The 19,129-nt window shown below is 57.0% G+C and overlaps 2 protein-coding genes across 10 annotated transcripts; one reads left to right on the top strand and one right to left on the bottom strand.

The window, feature by feature from the left end:
- Positions 1 to 4,565: 4,565 nt before the first annotated feature.
- On the bottom strand, positions 4,566 to 11,155 carry DDX51 (DEAD-box helicase 51). 7 transcript variants are annotated; one of them, XR_011249885.1, is made up of 15 exons: positions 10,806 to 11,147; positions 10,570 to 10,721; positions 8,575 to 8,725; positions 8,119 to 8,264; positions 7,962 to 8,033; positions 7,763 to 7,869; positions 7,488 to 7,596; positions 7,273 to 7,418; positions 6,972 to 7,138; positions 6,747 to 6,862; positions 6,541 to 6,657; positions 6,243 to 6,344; positions 6,064 to 6,127; positions 5,826 to 5,960; positions 4,566 to 5,638 (listed from the first exon to the last, which is right to left on the bottom strand). XR_011249885.1 is itself a non-coding variant. In XM_069557415.1 (15 exons), the coding sequence occupies exons 1-15, from the start codon at positions 11,107 to 11,109 to the stop codon at positions 5,612 to 5,614; spliced, it is 1,947 nt and encodes a 648-aa protein (XP_069413516.1). In that variant the 5' UTR covers positions 11,110 to 11,155; the 3' UTR covers positions 4,566 to 5,611. The 7 variants fall into 7 exon arrangements, 2 of the variants coding, with proteins under 2 accessions (XP_069413516.1, XP_069413515.1); XM_069557415.1 differs by having other exon boundaries at positions 6,940 to 7,138; positions 10,806 to 11,155; XR_011249882.1 differs by having other exon boundaries at positions 4,997 to 5,638; positions 6,243 to 6,450; positions 6,940 to 7,138.
- Positions 11,156 to 11,168: 13 nt separating this feature from the next.
- On the top strand, positions 11,169 to 16,916 carry NOC4L (nucleolar complex associated 4 homolog). Of its 3 annotated transcripts, none has more exons than XR_011249886.1 (15): positions 11,169 to 11,348; positions 11,691 to 11,811; positions 12,309 to 12,415; positions 12,664 to 12,771; positions 12,927 to 13,076; positions 13,159 to 13,258; positions 13,338 to 13,372; positions 13,709 to 13,759; positions 13,850 to 13,961; positions 14,198 to 14,258; positions 14,643 to 14,753; positions 14,906 to 15,066; positions 15,153 to 15,235; positions 15,372 to 15,642; positions 15,748 to 16,916. XR_011249886.1 is itself a non-coding variant. In XM_069557416.1 (15 exons), exons 1-15 carry the CDS (start codon positions 11,232 to 11,234, stop codon positions 15,865 to 15,867), a joined length of 1,551 nt encoding a protein of 516 aa, XP_069413517.1. In that variant the 5' UTR covers positions 11,169 to 11,231; the 3' UTR covers positions 15,868 to 16,916. The 3 variants fall into 3 exon arrangements, 2 of the variants coding, with proteins under 2 accessions (XP_069413517.1, XP_069413518.1); XM_069557416.1 differs by having other exon boundaries at positions 15,529 to 15,642; XM_069557417.1 differs by lacking the exon at positions 13,338 to 13,372 and having other exon boundaries at positions 13,159 to 13,262; positions 13,672 to 13,759; positions 15,529 to 15,642.
- Positions 16,917 to 19,129: the final 2,213 nt, after the last annotated feature.

Genomic DNA, 19,129 nt, shown 5'->3' with positions numbered 1-19,129 from the left:
GGACTGTAGCCGGCCAGGCTCCTCTGTCCATGGAATTTTCCAGGCAAGAATACTGGATTGGTCCAGACAGCTCAATTCACCATCATCCAAAGAGCAAGCGTGTGCATGCTCAGTCGCTCAAAACCCACTGTGGATCCAGGTGCTAGTATGTCATGTAATGTTTTCATCTCCCAGAATACAGGTGGTTGCTTCGTTGTTGTTTAGTTGCTAATCATGCCTGACTCTTTTGCAACCCCATGGACTGTAGCTCCCCAGGCTCCTCTGTCCATGAGATTTCCAGGCAAGAATACTGAAGGGAAAAAAAAAAAAAATACTGGATTGGGCTGCCATTTCCTTCTCTAGGGGATCTTCCCGACTCCGGGATCACATCTCCTAGCAGGCAGGTTCTTTACCGGTTGAGCCACCAGGGAAGCCCCTGCATTCTGTATGATTTCATCTATATGACATCCTGGAGATGGCAGAACTATAGAGTCAGACTACAGCTTGGGAGTTTTAGGGGTGAGATGGCGGTGGGGGGAAAGGAAGGGCCATTGGAGATTTGGGGGTGATGCAAATGTCCTGTTCATAGCCTTTCTCAACACTCACTATACCATGCATCAAAAAATTTGGGGATTTCCCTGGCGGTCCAGTACCAGATCCCTGGTGGCTCAGTAGGTAAAGAGTCTACCTGCAATGCAGGAGATTCCGGTTCGGTCCTTGAATTGAGGAAGAGCCCCTGGAGAAGGAAGTGGCAACACACTCCAGGATTCTTGCCTGGAGAATTCCATGGGCAGAGGAGTCTGACAGGCTACAGTCCATGGGGTTGCAAAGAGTAGAACGTGACTGACACTTTCACTGAAGGTCCAGTGGTTAGGGCTCCAAGCTTTCACTGCCAAAGTCCTGGTTGGAGAGCTAAAATCCCACAAACTGCCCAGAAGAGAAAGGTGGGGGTAGTGATTTTTTACTGGATGCAGATTCCACTGCAGATTTTTGAAACCTTCATGGGAGAGTAAACAGTCCATTAGAAAATTAGTGACTGAGAGGAGTGTGGAGAAAATCTGGCTAACTTCTCAGATAAGTCTGGAAACCAGAAAGTTCTTTCTGGTGTTGGGATAAACAGAGGCTCCAAGGAGTGCCTCCCTGATGGCTTCAGGGGAGTGGCCTCTGCAGCCTTCACACCCCTCATCTGTCCCTCTGCCTGCTGTGCCCACAGTTGCCTGTGTGGGCACAGGTCTGAGGACAGATGCTCTCTAGTGGGCTGGGTGCGGGGCTGCAGCTGCTTCTAGCCAGGTGGTGGCTTCTGCTTTGTCTCCACCTGCAGGACTCGTCCTTCCAGCTGGGAGGGTACTGGTCTGGATGCAGTTTTTGGCCACAGACCCGAGAGCTCAGAAAGGGAGCAAAGGATTGAGGAACGTTTCAACAACAAAGCTCTTTCTCATCCCATCCGTTTATTTTTGGGAATGAGATTTTTTTCGGTGTTTTGATCTGTAAATTGGAAAACAATAGAGTTGACATTGAATCCTGTGGATATAGGAACTAATTGAAGAATAGAATAGCCCCCTCCATCTGTTAGATTTCACTTTTTATATTTAGTAATTATTTACTATAATCATAGTACACTTGTCATACCAATAATAATTGTACCAGTTTATCAATCCAGAAGATTATTTTTGAATATTTAAGAGTCTTGTGGTCAGTTTTTGAGTACATTTCTATTGCAGAGACACAGGATCTGGGGTCTATAAAATAATTCCCCCAAAAATGTTAGGATTAGATCTGGGAGGGAATGGGATGGGAATAGGGATTCACAGAGGGGAGCATGAGCTGGACCCTTGGTTATTTAAGAGTTGTGTGGTCACACGTAGTTTTATAGGGTGATGACAAGTGTCCGGTCATAGGTGGAGTATTGGGTGATACCTGACAACCCCCTTTTTTGCCTTTTCATGCCTGACTCTGTCATGATGCTCTGAGTGGAGATGCGGGTTCACACACAGGTGTTCAGAGCTGCGGCCGTAGTCTCGCTATCCTCCTTTGTCTCTTATATCAGAAGGTGGCAATGTGTTGGGGGAGAGGAAACTGGCAGGCCAGGGTACCCCCTTCACACACCTGCCAGAGAAAGCTCCCAGAAGCACCTGTGGGCACATTCTAGACTGTTCTTTAGCAGGAGGGAGCCTTTGCTGCCCCAGGGTATGGTACCTCCCCCAGCTCCAGCTCAGAGACAGCACCTGGGTCTTTGCTGGATGACAGGACCTGCTGTTGCCTTCCCTCCCCCAACCTGGCAGAGCTGCCTTGCTCCCCATCCTTACTCTGCACCCCTAGGTGGGCGAGGGCAGCAGAGCGGTTGCACTGAGGCCATGCTGTCTCCTGGCCTGACCCAGGGGTCACGTAGGAGGGCAGACCAGCCTGCCCAGGGATGTCGTGACCAGCGCAGCTGCTGGACTGGGGGGTCCCCGCCATGCCCCCTGCTCTGGGGGCCGCCTAAAACATGATCGGTTCCTGAACCTCGGGGGATGCAGCTCTGGGCTCTCAGGTCCCCCCTAGATCCTTTGTGAGCTCAGTGCCCGCCAGCCCACCCTGCTGCTCAGTGGGCCCAAGCCCACTGCTGCTTGGCCACGTTCCCACCCTCTTCCATTCTTTCCTTTTTTTCCCAGTTTTATTGAGATGTAGTTGACCGACACCACTGTGCACAGCATAATGCTCTGGCACATACCATAGAATGATTATCACACCAAGTTTAGTGAATGTTCATCTCATGTAAATAGAACATTAAATAGAAAAGAAAATTTCCTTATGGTGAGAATTTAGGATTTACTCCTTTTAAAATAATGTATCTATTTGGCCATGCCAGGTGTTAGTTACAGCACAAAGGATCTTTGATTTTCACTGCAGCATGTGGGATTTAGTTAGAACACGCAGGATCACTTACTTATAGCATGTGGGATCTAGTTCCCCAACCAGGGATGGAATCCAGGTCCCCTGCATTGAGTGTGTGGAGTCTTAGCCCCTGGCCCACCAGGGAAGCCCATGATCCACTCTCAACAACTTTCATACGTATCATATGTAGCCCACAGCGTGTTAGTTACACTTGTCATGTACATTACGTTCTGGTACTTATTTACCTAATAAATGGAAGCCTGTACCTTTTGACCATCTCCAGTCCCTGCTTCTGGTAATGACAGATCTGTCTTTTTCTATGAGTTTGTTTAATTGGTTTACTACAATGTTAATCCCTCCTGCTTCACTCTTTCCTGAAGTCGTTTTTTATTTCAGATAACATGCCTAGCAGGTCACTGTTGAAACCCAGCACCAAAAAGTGACCTGTACCTCCAGCCCTCCTGAAAACACTGTTCCCTCCCATCTCCCAGACACCTAGGGCCCTGGGGGCCCAGCAGGTGCAGGGGCTGCTGCAGGTCGACTCTATCTTCAGGTTCAGAGCGAAGTCTAAGGCAAGCCATGTCCAGTTTCCTTGTGGTCACTTGGCTACTTCCTTGGAAGTGAGGATGCCAGCAGGTCTGGACTCAGACCCCCTCCCCACTCTCCCCCTGCTGAGGGGTACAGTTACATGAAGCCCTCAGCACATGGCACCCTTGGCCCCTGGTTGAAGCCTCCTGGCCTCCCGCCCTCTCTGCTGACCTGGCCGAGAGCCTCCACTCGTATCCCTGCAGATGTACCCTCCCCACCACTTACACCCCTTCCCAGAACTCGTGGACAGGCTTGGGGCCACTGTGCATACCCTGGGCCCTGCTGGGACAGTGGGGGATGGGGCTAGCCTGGCCACCCCACAATACTCAGTAAACATGATACTGCAATTTTTTGTCCTCTTGCATGTATTACAAAACTTTCAGGCTCAGCTGTTGTCTTTAGTTACCTTCTTCTGACACAAGCATGTCTGGATGTAAAGAAAAGGGCAAGCTGAGGGGCAAGCCGGGATTTCCAGTAATCCTATCACCACGGGGCACTGCACCCACCCCAGCCACTGCCCTTGCCTACCCCTCCCCAGCCCATATTCCTTTTATTCCAGTGCACGCACACCGTGTTCTCATCCATTCAGCGGGTGATGAACACCTGGGATGTTTCTACTCCCTGGCTGTTAGGAGGAACACTGTGTCCTGCATGAACACACGTTCATTCTCTGGGGCATGTGCCCAGGTGTGGGGCTGGGGTCACACCCACCAACAGTGCCAGTGTGTGGGGCCGTCCGCACGTCAGTGTCACACCTGTACTGTCCCGGCTCACTGCTGCGGGGGTGGCCTGTGTCTGGTACACACCTCCTGGGTCATCAGTGACACCAAGCACCTTCTGATTGCTTGTTGGCCAAACCGCCAGGAGGGGAGCCTCCGCCATGCTGGGCAGGGGTGGGGGGTGGGGTGGCACAGGAGCTCAAACACAGCTGGCCCTTATCTGGATTTTCTTAAGAGAAATGTTTCTCCATTTGCTATCTGCCCTTAGGACAATTTCTAGACTCTAAGCAGCTGTTTTTGTGATCTTGTCAGTAGTTTTGTTAGGGAGAGGGTCTATGGCATGCCCCGTTCCACCTCCTGGAAGCTGATTCCAGTCAACCTTACCTTCTCTGAGCAAAAGCTAGACCCAGTCAGCAGGGGCTGTTTATTTATCAGAAACAAGACTCTAGTAATTTTGGGCACTGTTTTTCAATAAACTGGATGCATCCAACGTGAGGTTTCCTGACAAGTGACTCAGAGGCTTCTGTTTCACCACCGGCTACACCTGTGCCTCCCCTTGCCCCTGCCACTTGCGCAGATTGGTTCCAGCTCCTCAGGAAGGTGTGAGCCAAGCCATCTGTAATCGTATCCCTCCAACACACAGACCACAGCTGGACAGCAGGCCCCTGTGCTCCCAGGGACTTTTTGCAGAAAGCAGCGCAGCTCCAGGTAGTGGCCACTGCCTCCCTGATTCGGTGACAGCGAGCACTCGGGACGCCAGGACTCGTGGGCTGGGTTGTTACTCTGCCAAAACAAGTGACGCGTGTCCAGGCAGAGATGAGAAGCCACAGTTCGTCCCCGGTTTAACACTTTATTTAACGTCTGCACATAAGTCTTGGAAATGAAGCTTGCTCACACCCAGCGGTTAGTGCTCCGAAGCCATTTTCTGGATGTTCATCTCACACACTCTGAATAATCATGAAGTAAAGCATTGGTGACCACATAGCGTGTCCTCTGGTCTCTGCAATGCCTCTCAGGGAATGGCTACCAAGTGGCCAGTGCTTTGACCCAACAGTGAGGAACCCAGGGCCACCTCTCCCACTCAGGGTGGTGGCTCACGTCCTTAGAAGAACTGAATTCCTGAAGGCACTTCAAGGCTGACCCCCAACTTACAGCCAAACGAAGGCAGACACCACCCCGTCAGTTCTGGGAGAGTGTGAACAGCTTCATTGGAGCCTTGTTTCCAGGAAGACCACCTACAGAAGCTGACCTGACCTTGTGCCCCCTTGCCGGTCTTGGGCCTGGGCCAAGCCTCGTGTGTGTCCTGGGCCTGGTCTAAGGCAGCAGAGTACTTGCGGACCAAGACTCTTGCAAGTGAGGAATCCCTGTCTCCTGCTCATGCGTCTGGCAGCCACTGCTCAGGATCTTTCCAGAAAGGAGGCAGCCCTCACTGATGAGTCCCCAGTCCTGGCCTAGGCTGCCTTCTGCTTCCGCTCCTCCTGCAGGAAGGGAGACAGGGTTGGCCCATACCACCTTCCCTCACTCCCTGTGCCAGCCCTGCCCCTCCAAACCCAAGACGCCCTGGGCCTGCTCAGAAAGTGAGCCCAGCCGTGGGCCTCCCCGCCCCGTCTCCACCCACCACCTCGGGTTTCCATGAGAGACGAGCCCCCGCAGTCGGCCCCTTACCTTGACGGCCTTCTCCAGCACGGACAAGGCCTCCTCGTACCGCGGAACCAGTGGCTGCAGGAGCTCGCTGGGGGTGTCATGCCGCTCCATCCCGGGCACCCCACCTTCCTCGAGCATGTGGAGGAACCTCCTCTCCTGGAGGGAAGAACACGAGGGAATGAGGTTCCTCCCTGCCCCACCCTGCGCCGCCCCGGGCAGAACCTGGCCCTGGCCTCCTGCGGAGACCACACAGACTGACCTGCACTTTAAGGAGCAGTGTGAAGGCCTGCCCGGATTTTCCTGCACGGGCAGTTCTTCCAACCCTGAAAGCAAACACAGCTACTGCAGAGCACTGGCCCCCAACCCCTTAGGGATCTGAGGGAAATGTGGCTCCTCCCCAGGCCCTCCCTGCCCCCAGACCCAGGGTCAGGCCCGCACCTGTGCACATAGGTCCGCAGATACTGGGGGGCATCGTAGTTGACCACCAGCTGCACGCCCTGCACGTCAATGCCACGGGCCGTGGCGTCAGTGCTAATGAGACTGCCGGGATACAATGGGCTGTGGGTCCTGTCTGAGGCCAGGAGCAGTGACACACCCCCCTCCCAGTCTGCACGGGACACTCCCATGAAGTCCAGAGGCGCATTTCCTACACAAGGAGACCTTCAGGAACCCAGCTGACCCCTGAGTGAGCACCCCTCCCCAGAGCAGGACCCAGCCTTCCTCGCCAGGTACTCACAGCTGGATCTTTCCCTGCTCAAACTGCTTCAAGATGCTCTTCCTCTGGCCAGGCCCATAGCGGGAGGAGAACTCGGCCACGGTCACACCCCCGAAAGCCTGGACCAGCAGGAACAGCCTGGGAGGGAGAAGCCAGAGGCCAGTGGGCTAGGGCCAGAATGACCTGTGCCTCTGCTCCTGTCCCTGCCCTGGGCAGTCAGGCCTCACCTGTGTGAGTTCTCGCGGGAGTTGGTAAAACAGAGGACCCGTGAGAAGTTCATTTCCAAAATCAGATGCAGGACGACCAATGGCTTGAAGCGGAGACTGCAGGGCACGTAGTGATGCTGTATGGGACAGCATGGCGTTGGCCAGGCCCGGGTGCCTAGATGCACCCCCTCCCCACCCCCAGTACCCTGCTCACCGTGAGCCCTACGGGGAAGGTGTACTTCCCACCTGAGTCCCCATCCACATCAATGCCTGGGTTGCTGGGGGCCCTGTACGCTGACCCCGTTGAGAAGAGCCGGGGCTGGTAAAGGCCGAGCTGCTGCAGCTTTTCAGGGTTCTGGGTCAGGGTGGCTGAGAAGAGTAGCTTCTGCAGGGGCATCTGGGGACAGCACATGCTGAAAGGGAATGGGGTACTGGAAAAACAGCCACAGCCCAACCAGCAGCCCCTCCAGCCAGCGTGGACAGCTCGAGGGACCAGCTCAGGGCAGCCCCACTGGGCTGGGAGCAGAGCGACCTCAGGGCTGGGTACCTGGCAGCAGTCACCACCCGGGGCTGCGTTCTCTGGAGCAGAGCACAGGGATCCTTGGGGCCCTCACTGGGAAAGGCAGCAGCCACCACCCGTGGCAGCCAGGACTGGTGCATGCTGTCGATCATGCGGTCAGCCTCATCAATGATCTGCAGGAGACAGGAAGCTAAGGTCAGCTTCAGCTCTCGGCCCGGGCCTCCCTCCAGGTGGTGACCTACCAGGAAGCGGAGGTGCTGGAGGCTGAATCCTGGGGTCTGGTCGATGTGGTCCACCAGGCGGCCAGGGGTGGCCACCATGATGTCGGCCAGGCAGCGGAAGCCGTCTGCTCTGTGGAGCAGAGGGTGGCTCAGCAAGGTCCCCTGGCACTGACCCCTCCTATGCGGGGACCCTGTGGATGTTAGTCGCTCCCATTCTCCTGGGGCCAGATGGCTCCAGCTCAGCTGCACAAAGTGAGCCTGCCTCCCCAAGGTGCCCACAGCCCAGCGGAACCTACGTCTTCTGCACGAGGCTCTCCTGCTCCTTAGCCAGCGACTTCTGCCCGGTGATCAGGGCCACTCGAAGAGGAGTGGCATCCGTGTAGACGTTGAACACTTTGCTCACCTGGAGAGGAGTGGCGATCACCAGTGTGATCTGCGGCCTCCCTGCAGCAACAAAGACCCTGGATCTGACCTCCAGGAATGGGGTCCACGTACCTGCTGGGCCAGCTCCTTGGTTGGCAGCACAACCAGGGCACGAACCTGGCACACGGCTCGATGTAGCAGGGCCTGCAGAGGAGGACGACCGCCCATGTCAGCAGGGTCGCTTCCTGCCTGCATGCCCGACCGGAGGGTGAGGGGTCCTTGCGCTCACCTGCACCACAGGGATGACGAAGGCCAGGGTCTTCCCACTGCCCGTTGGGGCAGAAACACAGAGGTCGCTAGGCCGGTAGCCGCCTCTGCTGACCAGAAACCCATTGGCTGTGCTCTCTAGGAGAGCAGGAATCACTGCAGCCTGCACTGGACAGGGAAGGGCAAGAGGCAGGTCATGTCTGTGCAGGGACACCCAGGATTAGCACAGGCTCTGAGGCCAGAAATAGCGTCTTCCCCATCCGTGACCTCTAGGCTGGGCTCTGCCTCAGGGTCGGCACCAGGGCCTCCAAGAGTGTCAAAGAGGCTAAAGGTGCTAAGACCAACTCCACACCCGACACTGGACGTGTACAGGGGCTGCCTGTGTTGGCAGCTGCTGAGTGAGGCCTGCATGGCTCTGAGCATGCTCTAGAAGGAAACCCACCCCCATCCCCAGTCCACCTGCCCAGGGCTGGGGCACCTGGAAAGTAGGATGAGATGCCCTGTGCCCGCAGCTTCTTCTGCAGGTCTGGGTGAACTGCAGGGATGTCTTCAATAGGCACCAAGCCTTCAGTTACATTCTTTCCAACGCAGCTTGGCTGAGCCAACCACACTGGCAGGAAAGGCTGGACCTATCACAAAGGACAGAAGAGAAAGACTGGGTAAATTCTCCAGAACCAGCTGGGCAAGGCCTGGGAAGCCAAGAACTCAAAACACTCAGGCTAAAAAGGCTATAGAAACAGGCAAGGCTTCAAACTTCTCCCAGCTCTTTTTCTTCTGCACGGCTTATGGGATCTGAGTTGTTGTTCAGGGATTGACCCCTCAGGGATCAAATCCAGGTCCTTGGCAGTGAAAGTGTGGAATCCTAATCACTGGACCATCGGGGAGTCCCCAGCTTTTCCTTGACCCCTACAATTCACTCTCCATGTGACATTTAAAGGAACTGAGAAATACAATCCAAAATGTGCCACTCCTGAGCCAAACAAACCACCCAAGGACTTACCTTCACACCTACGATAACATCCATGCTCTAAAAATATCTGTGCTCTGAGCCACAGCTCCAGGGCCCCGTGACCTGCAGTTTCTTGCCCCCCAAGTATACAATCCCCTCCATGCTTTTTATACACTAAGCTCATTACTACCTCAGGGCCTTTGCTCCAATCCGGCCTTCTGCCTGGTACACACTTCCCTGCCCCTCTTCCCCCATCTTAACTAGGCTGATTTCTGTCTTTGAGAAAGACAGATCCCAACTCAGTGTGGATCTCCCAATAAGAACCTACTCTACAGCACAGGAAACTCTATTCCATACTCTCTAATAAGCTATATGGGAATAGAATCTAAAAGAGAATGGATATAAAATGCTTGCTCCTTGGAAGAAAAGCTATGACAAACCTAGACAGCGCATTAAAAAGCAGAAACATTACTTTGCCAACAAAGGTCCATATAGTCAAGGGTATTGTTTTTCCAGTAGTCATGTATGGATGTGAGAGTTGGACCATAAAGAAGGCTGAGCGCCAAAAAACTGATGCTTTTGAAGTGTGGTGTTGGAGAAGATTCCTGAGAGTCCCTTGGACTGCAAGGAGATACAACCAGTCCATCCTAAAGGAAATCAGTCCTGAATACTCATTGGAAGGACTGATGCTAAAGCTGAAACTCCAATACTCTGGCCACCTGATGCAAAGTGCTGACTCATTAAAAAAGACCCTGATGCTGGGAAAGATTGAAGGCAGGATTGAAGGCAGGACAAGATGGTTGGATGGCATCACCGACTTAATGGACATGAGTTTGAGCAAGCTCTGGGAGATGGTGAAGGACAGGGAAGCCTGGCGTGTTGCAGTCCATGGGGTGGCAAAGAGTCAGACACAACTGAGCAACTGAACAACAAATATATAACTGACTCACTTTGCTATATAGCAGCAATTAACAAAACGCTGTAAATAAACAATACTCTGATAAAACTAAAAGAAAAAAAAAAGTGGATCTCTTCACACGGACTCTGCCAAGCCTCTCTTATTTTTCCTAGTGACTGTCACCATCCAAACACGCTTTAGCTCCAGTAATTGTTCACTGAAATCTCTTTGTGCTAAGATAAAGCTGCAACTCCCAGTAGAATCTCCTGTTTGTTTGGAAAGCAAGTGAGCACAGTAGAACCTCCTTAAAGGTGCACCAAGGAAGTGAAGCTGTTTAGAGATCTCTGTGACAGCAGCACAGAAACCAAGTCGATCTTATAGGTTATGAAAAAAGACAAGTTTTACAATTGAAGGTAGAAACGCTGAGCTTGCACAGAACTCAAACGATTAGTAGCCACCGCAGACAAAACAGCTGAGGCGTAGTAGTCAGCCTACTCAATAATGCACTCACTGAACGCAAACCTGACACCCACCAGGTGCAGGCACCGTCCTCCAAGCTGTTCCACGAACAAGAGCCGCGTTAACGACAGTCACCCCAGCTCTGCAGCCTCCTCCGGGCCTCTCACCTTTGGCACCTTGCTTCTCCCGAAGCCCCCGAGCACCAGGGAGTGGGTTAGGGGTCTAGAGGCCTCTTCGGGGGGCGGTCCGCCCCGGCCTTCCGGCGATCCTGCGGCTTCGGCGCCCACGCTGCTCTCCGCCGGCTTCTCCTCACCGCTCTCTGCGCGGCAGAAGCGGAGCCGGACGGCTGTCAGCACCACGCGGCCCCGAGTTCAGGACCCCGCCCCGCCCCGCGAGGCCCCACCTGCGCCCTCGTCCTCGTCCTCGTCGTCCGTCTTCTGCCGCTTGTTGGGGGGCGCGGGCGTACTCCCCGGTTCCCTGCCGCCCTCGCGCCTCCGATTTCTGCGAGGTCGCCGCCGCCGTTTCCCCGCCGCCGGCGCGCTCTGCGCGGCCTCCTCGGGCGCTTGCTGCGGCGGCTGCTTCTGCAGCTGCCGCTCTCGGGCCCGGCACTGCAGCCGCTCCAGCAGGGCGCGAGCCCGACCGTCTACCTCTGCCTCCGCCCCGGCCGCCTCGGGGCCAGAGTACCGCGCGACATGGAAGAGCGCCATGCCGGCCAGCCCGCGCCTCCCCAGCTCGGCGCGCAGCGATGACGGCAGGGGCGGGGCGTGACGTCAGTGGCGCGCCAGGCGGCGGAGCGACGGGTCTGGTCTGTCCCGCGTGGGGTGGCGGCATGGAGGGGGACGCCGGTCCCGGGGACGCGCGGCGGGCCTTGGGCCACCTGGTGGAGGCGGTGCTAGCCAGCCGCGGCGAGGCCAACGCCGTGTTCGACATCCTGGCCGTTCTGCAGGTGGGGGCACGTGTGGTGTGGCGGGGGTCGCGGCCGGGTCCGCGGGTTAGAGACCAGAATGGGGGTCTCCTCGGGCTCGGACGAAGTGGGACTTGGTCTCGGATGGGGGCAGATAATTGTGAGGTGGAGTCCAGGGCTATACTGGAAGTTTTCTCCAGCCTCGCAGGGCTCTAGGTTGGAGGGTCCCGGGGCGGGGCGGGGGGAGCTTTGGCAGAGGTGGGATGGGAGAGTCACGCCGGGATCAGGGGTGGAGGGGGATGGGGTTGAGGTCCTGGTCGAGAAAGGTATCAGGGGCCACAGTTCCTGACGGGGTACCCTGCGAACACCGGCGTCTCCCCACAGTCTGAGGACCAGGAGGAGATCCAGGAAGCCGTGCATGCATGCAGCCGACTTTTCGGGGCCCTGCTGGCCCGAGGAGAACTGTTTGTGGGCCAACTGCCCTCTGAGGAGATGGTCCTGACAGGTGAGTGTCCAGGAGGGCCTAGTCTTGACAGGGTTGGAGAGGGACTTCACTGACATGGAATGAGCCCCCCCAACCCCACCCTAAACTCCATCAAGGGCCATGCAGGTGTGTGGGATCGGGATTATATTTGGGGAAAGGGATGGGGTTCAAAGTAATACAGACTTTGAGGCCGAGTTTAAGTAAAGGATGGATGGGGTGTGACTGTGTCTCGTGCCTCTTGTGTGATTTCACCTTCTGGAGCGTTGGCTGTTAGTACCACGAAGATTTAGGTTTATGTGGCTGGTCCTTGGGTTGTCTGGGTCTTGGGGTGAGGAGAGAGGGCCTAGCCCAAGTAGGGCCTGCCCTGCCTGCCTGTGGGAACGTGCTGGTCTCACCCCAGGTCTGGAGCCACAGTGACTCATTTCCACTCGTTCCCTGGTTGCCCAGAGTAGAAGGCAGGGGGAGGTTGGGGCTGGCACCAGTCAGGGTGTGGGCTGACCACCCAGTCCTGCCTACAGGGTCCTGGGGGGCCAATCGCAAATACAAGATGTGGATGCGGCACCGGTACCACAGCTGCTGCAACCGCCTGGGGGAGCTGTTGGCTCACTCCTCCTTTCAGGTCAAGGTGAGCTGGGGTGATTGGCTTTGCCTCTTACCTTCACGGCTCCTGCCCCACCTTCTCTGCACAGCAGGGGCCCTCTCTTGGTAAGGATGTTCTCTCTTTCTGTGGCTGGTTTCGAGGGTGTGGGTTCATTCTGTCTCCTGACTCTGCCAGGAGTGTGATTTTGCCGGCATGCAGGTCTAAGCGCCAGTCTGCAGGGGGTAACGTGTGGTGGATATGCAGCGTGGTCCCTTTGCCACCCCTCCTCCTAGGAGCTGGCCCTCAGCACGCTTATGAAGTTTGTGCAGCTGGAGGGTGAGCACCCGCTGGAGAAGCCTAAGTGGGAAGGCAACTATCTGTTCCCCCACCAGCTCTTCATGGTAAGTCTTGGGGTCTCCCCCGGCCATCTGTGGGTTGTGGGGTTGAGGGGACTCTCGCAGCTCCCCTAGACTCTGCTCTGTGAGCTCCGTGCCTGGGCTGCCTGTCTCGGGGATGGGAGAGATGCTCAGTGCCCTGCCCCGCTCTCCCCATGCAGTTGGTGGTGGGAGGCCTGCTGTCTCCAGAGGAGGACCGCTCCCTGCTCCTCTCCCAGTTCCAGGAGTATCTGGAACACGATGACATCCGCTACCATACAATGCAGGCCGCCTCTGACACCGTGGCCCGGGTCACTGATGGGCGCCCTGAGGTGAGCCACCCGGGTCCCTGGGAGCAGGGAGGGAGGAGGCAGTGGGCATGCAGCATCCAGGTGCTCACCTGGCCTCTGGCAGGTGCCCCTCACTTTCTGGAACAATGCCTTCATGCTGCTGTCCTCTGTGAGCCTGCCCCGCCAGGAGGGCACCCTCTCCAGCTTCTATGTGAAGCACACAGGTGAGTGTTGGGGGTGGGACGGCGGGCAGGAGGGGCATGGCCGGGTCGCACGTCTGGTAACCCGTTGCATTTCTTGCAGAGCTGTCAGACAAGTGGAAGGTCATTCATCTGAAGGTGAGACTCCCAGGACAGATGGGTGGTTGGCCTTCCTGGGAACCACCTGATCCTGGGCCAGCACCTTCTTCCTAGCCTTGACAGTGGGGTCACAGGAGGCCCCGAGGGAGAGAGGATGCCCACAGGCATGGTTCCCGGAGGTCAGAGGCAGCCTGCCCGGACCTCTTGGGTACTGAGTGTTATTGACAGGGTGGGCTATGAACACCAACCCTGTGGTCCTGAGGGAGGTTTTCTCTCGCCGCGACCCCTTAAGTCCTGTCCTGTTATCAGAGGCAGGAGGAGGGTGGGGTGGCATTGAGAACATGGGGGACCTCGCCCCCTGCCGCTTCCCTGCAGGAGCACAGGAAGGCCTTCCAGCAGATGTGGCTCCGCTTCCTCAAGCACCAGGTAGGACGAAGGGGAGGGACCCAGGGCAGGGCTCCAGTGTGGGGCTCTCGGGATGGGGAAGCCGGCACCCTGACCTGCTGCTTCCCACAGCTGCCTCTCCGCGTCTGCAAGAAGGTGCTGGTGATCATGCACGACTCCATCCTGCCCCACCTGGCGCAGCCAAGCCTCATGATCGACTTCCTCACCCGCGCCTATGACATCGGTGAGCAGGAGATGCCCGGCGGGCCCAGAGTGGGACTGGGCATGGGGTGGTGCTTTGCGTTCCTGGATGCTGGCATCCAGCAGGGTTGAGAGCAGGGGCCCAGCTGGTCAGCAGTATTTGTGCTGGAGGTTTTTTCCTACCTCCCATCTGGCAGATGGCCTCTGGCTTTGCTGGAATCTCATTCCCCGAGTTGGGGTGCTATTAGGTTGGGGCTTCACAGCTGTGTCTGTCTGCAGGTGGAGCCATCAGCCTGCTGGCCTTGAATGGACTTTTCATCTTGATTCATAAACACAACCTGTGAGTGTCTGCCTGGGGGTTTGTGGGCCTTTTAGCTCTGCTAAAAGGTCCTTGACCTGAGCTGGCATTTTTTTAAAACTTATTTGTCTCTTTCTGGCTGTGCTGGCTCTCCATTGCCACGTGGACTTTTCTCTCGTTGAGGCGAGCATTCTCTAGTTGCGGTGACTTCTCTTGTTGCGGAGCAATAGTCGTGGTACACGGGCTTAGTTGCCTCATAGCATGCAAGATCTTCCTGAACCAGGGATCGAACCCTAGTCTCCTGCATTGGCAAGTGGATTTTTTTTAACCACTGAGCCAGCAGGGAGGCCCGCAGGTCGGGGTTCCGATCTATTCTCTCTGTGGCTTCTCCCAGCACGTACCCCCCTCACTTACCTCACCCCCTAGAGAGTACCCTGACTTCTACCGGAAGCTGTATGGCCTTCTCGATCCGTCCGTCTTCCACGTGAAGTACCGGGCCCGCTTCTTCCACTTGGCCGACCTCTTCCTGTCATCCTCGTGAGTACAGGGGTGGGGATGGGACTAGGGGACACCTGGCCTAGCTCAGTGCGACAGGGGCCACCTGGGCCCCGCCGAGTCCTGCAGGGTAGGAAGGGGAGCTAGGGGCCGGTGCAGGGGCAGCAGGGTCTCACACCCACTTCCCTGCCCAGGCACCTGCCTGCCTACCTGGTGGCTGCCTTCGCCAAGCGCCTGGCCCGCCTGGCCCTGACAGCACCCCCCGAGGCCCTGCTCATGGTCCTGCCCTTTATCTGCAACCTGCTGCGCAGACACCCAGCCTGCCAGGTCCTCATGCATCGGCCCCGGGGCCCTGGTGAGTGCGGCTGGAGGTGGAGGAGGCCGGGCCGCGAGGCCAGTACGTGGGGGTGAGTGGAGATCAGCCCTGGATCTTGTTCCTAGAGCTGGACGCCGACCCCTATGACCCCGCAGAGGAGGACCCAGCCCAGAGCCGAGCCCTGGAGAGCTCCCTGTGGGAGCTGCAGGTGAGGGCACCCTGGCTGCCCAGATCACACCCTGAGCTTCCTGGAGTCATCCTCCCCAGGGCGCTCCCCCTGCCTACCCGCCCAGCTCCGCCTGTGTGTCTCTGCCCAGCTCCTTCCTCTGGCCTTTGTCCTCCAGGATCCCATCTTGCCCCATCACTTCGGGTTCCCAAGAGAGTCTCTGTCTCTGTCTGGAGTTTCCACTCTGTCCCCCTCCCCCAGCTGCTGAAGTGCTGGGAGGTCCACTGCTCAGTGCTGCCCGAGGAGGGCTGGTGAAATCCCACGTGTCCCTCCAGGCCCTCCAGCAGCATTACCACCCCGAGGTGTCCAAGGCCGCCAGCGCCATCAACCAGGCGCTGTCCGTGCCCGAGGTCAGCATCGCCCCACTGCTGGAGGTCACCGCCTTCGAGGTAAGGGCATGGGGCGGGGCTGCAGTGGAGAGGGTGGAGGGGGGCAGGGGGATGGGGTGGCTGTGGCTGCACAGTGCAGACTGACTGTCCGTCCTTTCCTTGCAGATCTTTGAGCGGGACCTGAAGAAGAAGGGGCCTGGGTCGGTGCCGCTGGAGTTCATCCCAGCACGGGGCCTGCTGGGCCGGCGGGAGGACCTCTGTGCCCAGCACTTCACGCTGAGCTGACCCTATGCATCCTGCTCGCCACCACCCCCCATAAGTGGTTTCATAAGAGAGCTCTTCGGGTGGGCTGATGGGTGGGGGTCTAGGGAAGCCTACCCCCTCTTCCTTAGCCTGTGGGGCTGGGATCAGTGCTGGCAGCATGCCTTCACAATTGCAGTGTGTTGCTAGCCTCGCTGGAACATGCTACCCAGGGACCCTCCATTCTCTGCAGCCTGGTGGGGACACAGGCGGGGGTTTAAGGGGGAGGGGGTACAGGAACAGTCCCTGCCCCCAGGGCTGCAATTACAATCATGCTGGTTCATCCCTCCAGCCCCTCCATGCCCTGATCAGAGCAGGTGTCTTGGCCACAGGCCAGCAGCTGCTTGTGTTTCCAGGATGGTTGTTTTTTTTTTTAAATCTCCTGTTTTACCGTGGGTGCTTGGTTCTGCATCTACAGCAGTGACCCCATTTCTTTAAGAAACTGGTTTATTCAAGCACACAACTGGTGCTAGCTTACATTTGGCAGGGACTGAGCAAGCCAGGGGCGGGGCAGGGGGCCCAGCAGGGAGAGATGCTCGCTGCCCCCACCAGCCACCTGTCCCCACCGTGTTCTGGGCATACCCCTCCCCACCTCCGCCTGCACTCCTGTTCAGAGGAGCAGGGCGGAAGCTCACAGCAGACACCCTGGGAGTCACAGCAGGGAATAGTTCAGCCAGTTCGGTCTCCAGGGACCCTCACTCCTGGCCCAGGGTCCTAGTGTGCGCTCAGCACCCCATTGGGAGCAGCACACGGCATGGCCCCACTGTCCTGAGAGAACCAGGGACGCTCCTCCTCGACCTGGAGATCGCCTTGTCCCTGGGGCACAGGGCCTGCCTCGGGGGGCCCTCATGCACGTTCCTGGTGCGTGGTTTCCAGGGTCCCGGACAGCCTGCCGCCGGGAGTGCTCAGTGAGCGAGAGGCTGCCATGGCCTCATCAGGGACACCAGGGGGCAGTGCTGGACGGGCCTGAGTCCTCTCGCTTTTCTTGAAAAATAGCAGTATGTAAAAATTTTAAATAAATTATGCAATGTGAACACGTTTTCTTGGTCTTACGTGGGTTCAGCCTCCTGTGCTCCCCGCAGTTCCTCACTTGGGGACGCCCGCCCACAGCCACTCTGACCCCTAGGCAGCTTCACTTTGTGATGGTTGAGGGGGCTGAGAGTGCCCTTCCCAGGGGCCATGCCATTGGCTAAGTGGCTGTAGGTGAGCAGTAAGTGGGTGGTGAGAACTGAGCAGGGTTGGAGAGGGGATTTGGGGATATCCTGCTGGGGTCTTTTTTCTTTCCCTGTTTCTGTACATCCTGTGTGCTGCCCACCCTCCAGGAGAGGTCAGGTACGCCCCCCACCCCCACCCCATGTAGACATGTTATTTGTGGCACTGGGGACGTTATTTCCTAGCTTGGGTAGAGTTTTTACAATCGGCTTTTAAAAGTTTCAGATATACGATGAATATGTTTTTGGTATAAGATATACAATGAATACGTTTTTGGTATAAGATACACAATGAATACGTTTTTGGTATAAGTATGCCCATCTGATATTTGGGGTATACTAATTTTTGCAAGTTGAAGTCCACAAAGCATAAAATTAAGCACTTTAAAATGCATGGCTCTGTGACATTCGTGCGTTCATGGGTGTGTGACCACTGCCTGTATCTAGTTTCAGAACTTTGCATTGCCCCATGGGTGTATATCTTGACCCCTCCTGCTTCATGATGAAGCCCATTGGAAGGCATCTGAGAACGAGAAGACCCCGCCTGGAAACCCACAAGGCAGAGGCTCTGCCATCCTCTCCCTCTAAGGTTGGGTGGCCGCCACGAGCTGGGTCAGCCCCAGGCCTCAGGCAGAAAACAATCCTGAGCGGACACGCGGGGCCCGCACCCTCAGGCAGAGGCACCTGTGCTGGGGTCTGGAGGAAGGTGGTGCCATGCCCACCCCGGGGAGTCTGGCGTCTGGTGGATGATTTAACCTGGTCCAGATCAAGGGCTGGCCTTTGTCTGGCTCCAGGAGGGACCCAGGCCCTGGGCATCCTGTCTCCTGGGATCGCTGTCCATGGGGCTGGGGTCCATCAGCGTCCCCAGTGGGGCTTTGGACTGAGTGGTGTCCACGCTCCCTCCAGAGGGGCTGTACACTTCCCTGCAGTAAATTGGGATCGTGAGAACAGAGCCCTTGAGTGCCTGGGGGAGTCCTCCCAGGCGGTTGTCCATCATGAGGGACTTTCAAGGACCCCAGACTTGGCAGTCAGGGTCAGGATGGGGATGTTCTTGGGGAAGGGAGTGTGCATGACATTGGAGGGCCCATGAGAAAGAGGATCCCTGCATCTGCTACCCCACCAAGCACTAGGAGGGATGAGACACCCCCCCCCCAAACCGACCCCACCTTGATAAGGATCCCTGGGTGATCCAAGCAGGGCAGGAGACACCTCCAGAGAAGGAAGGTTGGTGGAGGACCTTGGATGGCGCATCCAGGATTGCCGGAGACAGCAAGGCAGACAGGAGCCTCACGGTGGGGAAGAGAGGACCAGTGGCCTCCAGACAGGATGGTGGGGAGGACGTGCCTCTTGGGGTGCCAGCCAGGACAGGTAGTGCCCTGTGTGTCAAGGGACCACCAAGTCCTTCCCCTGTGACCTGAGTCCAGGCTCCTCACAGGCAGCCCCATGGGAGGTGGGGCTCCCATACATACCTTGGCCCCCCACCCTGCCACCTGCTCAGGGTGACAGCTTCCTGTGGCTCCAATCTCAGGGCCACCTCCCTCCCTGCTGGCTCTTCAGCTCTGGTCCCTGGAGCTGCTCCCAGATCAGGTGCTGCTTCTCTCTACCGGCCCTCACCCTGGCACACACACCTCCATCCTGACACCACCAGGGAAAGGGGGCACCCTGGCCAACAGAGACCCCATTTCTGCCTCACTCAGAGTTGGAGCTTGAAACAGAATTTGCATCCTGCTGCAGAAACACAGGGACGCAATGTCTCTTGCAGGTCCCATGGTCCTGCCTCTTAACTTACTGAGACCCAGTGAGCCAGGGACACAGAGTCCCCTTCCTGGATACATGAGCAGCCCCCCACTGACTGCCCCTCCGCACAGAGTCAGGCTCCAGGGCCTTCGGTCCAGAGTTTGCCCAGGGTTTCAGAAAAACTTGGAGGGAGGGCAGTGTGCTCAGTCACTGGGGCCGGGGAAGGGGGTGGATGCTGCCCACTGTGTGCCCAGCACACAGTCCGTATGCTGGTACATCCCGAGCATGCAGGGCAGTCC

This window comes from Ovis canadensis, chromosome 17, assembly GCF_042477335.2.
Source record: "Ovis canadensis isolate MfBH-ARS-UI-01 breed Bighorn chromosome 17, ARS-UI_OviCan_v2, whole genome shotgun sequence".
Classification (NCBI taxonomy): domain Eukaryota; kingdom Metazoa; phylum Chordata; class Mammalia; order Artiodactyla; family Bovidae; genus Ovis; species Ovis canadensis.
This window is presented reverse-complemented; position numbering and strand designations above follow the sequence as displayed.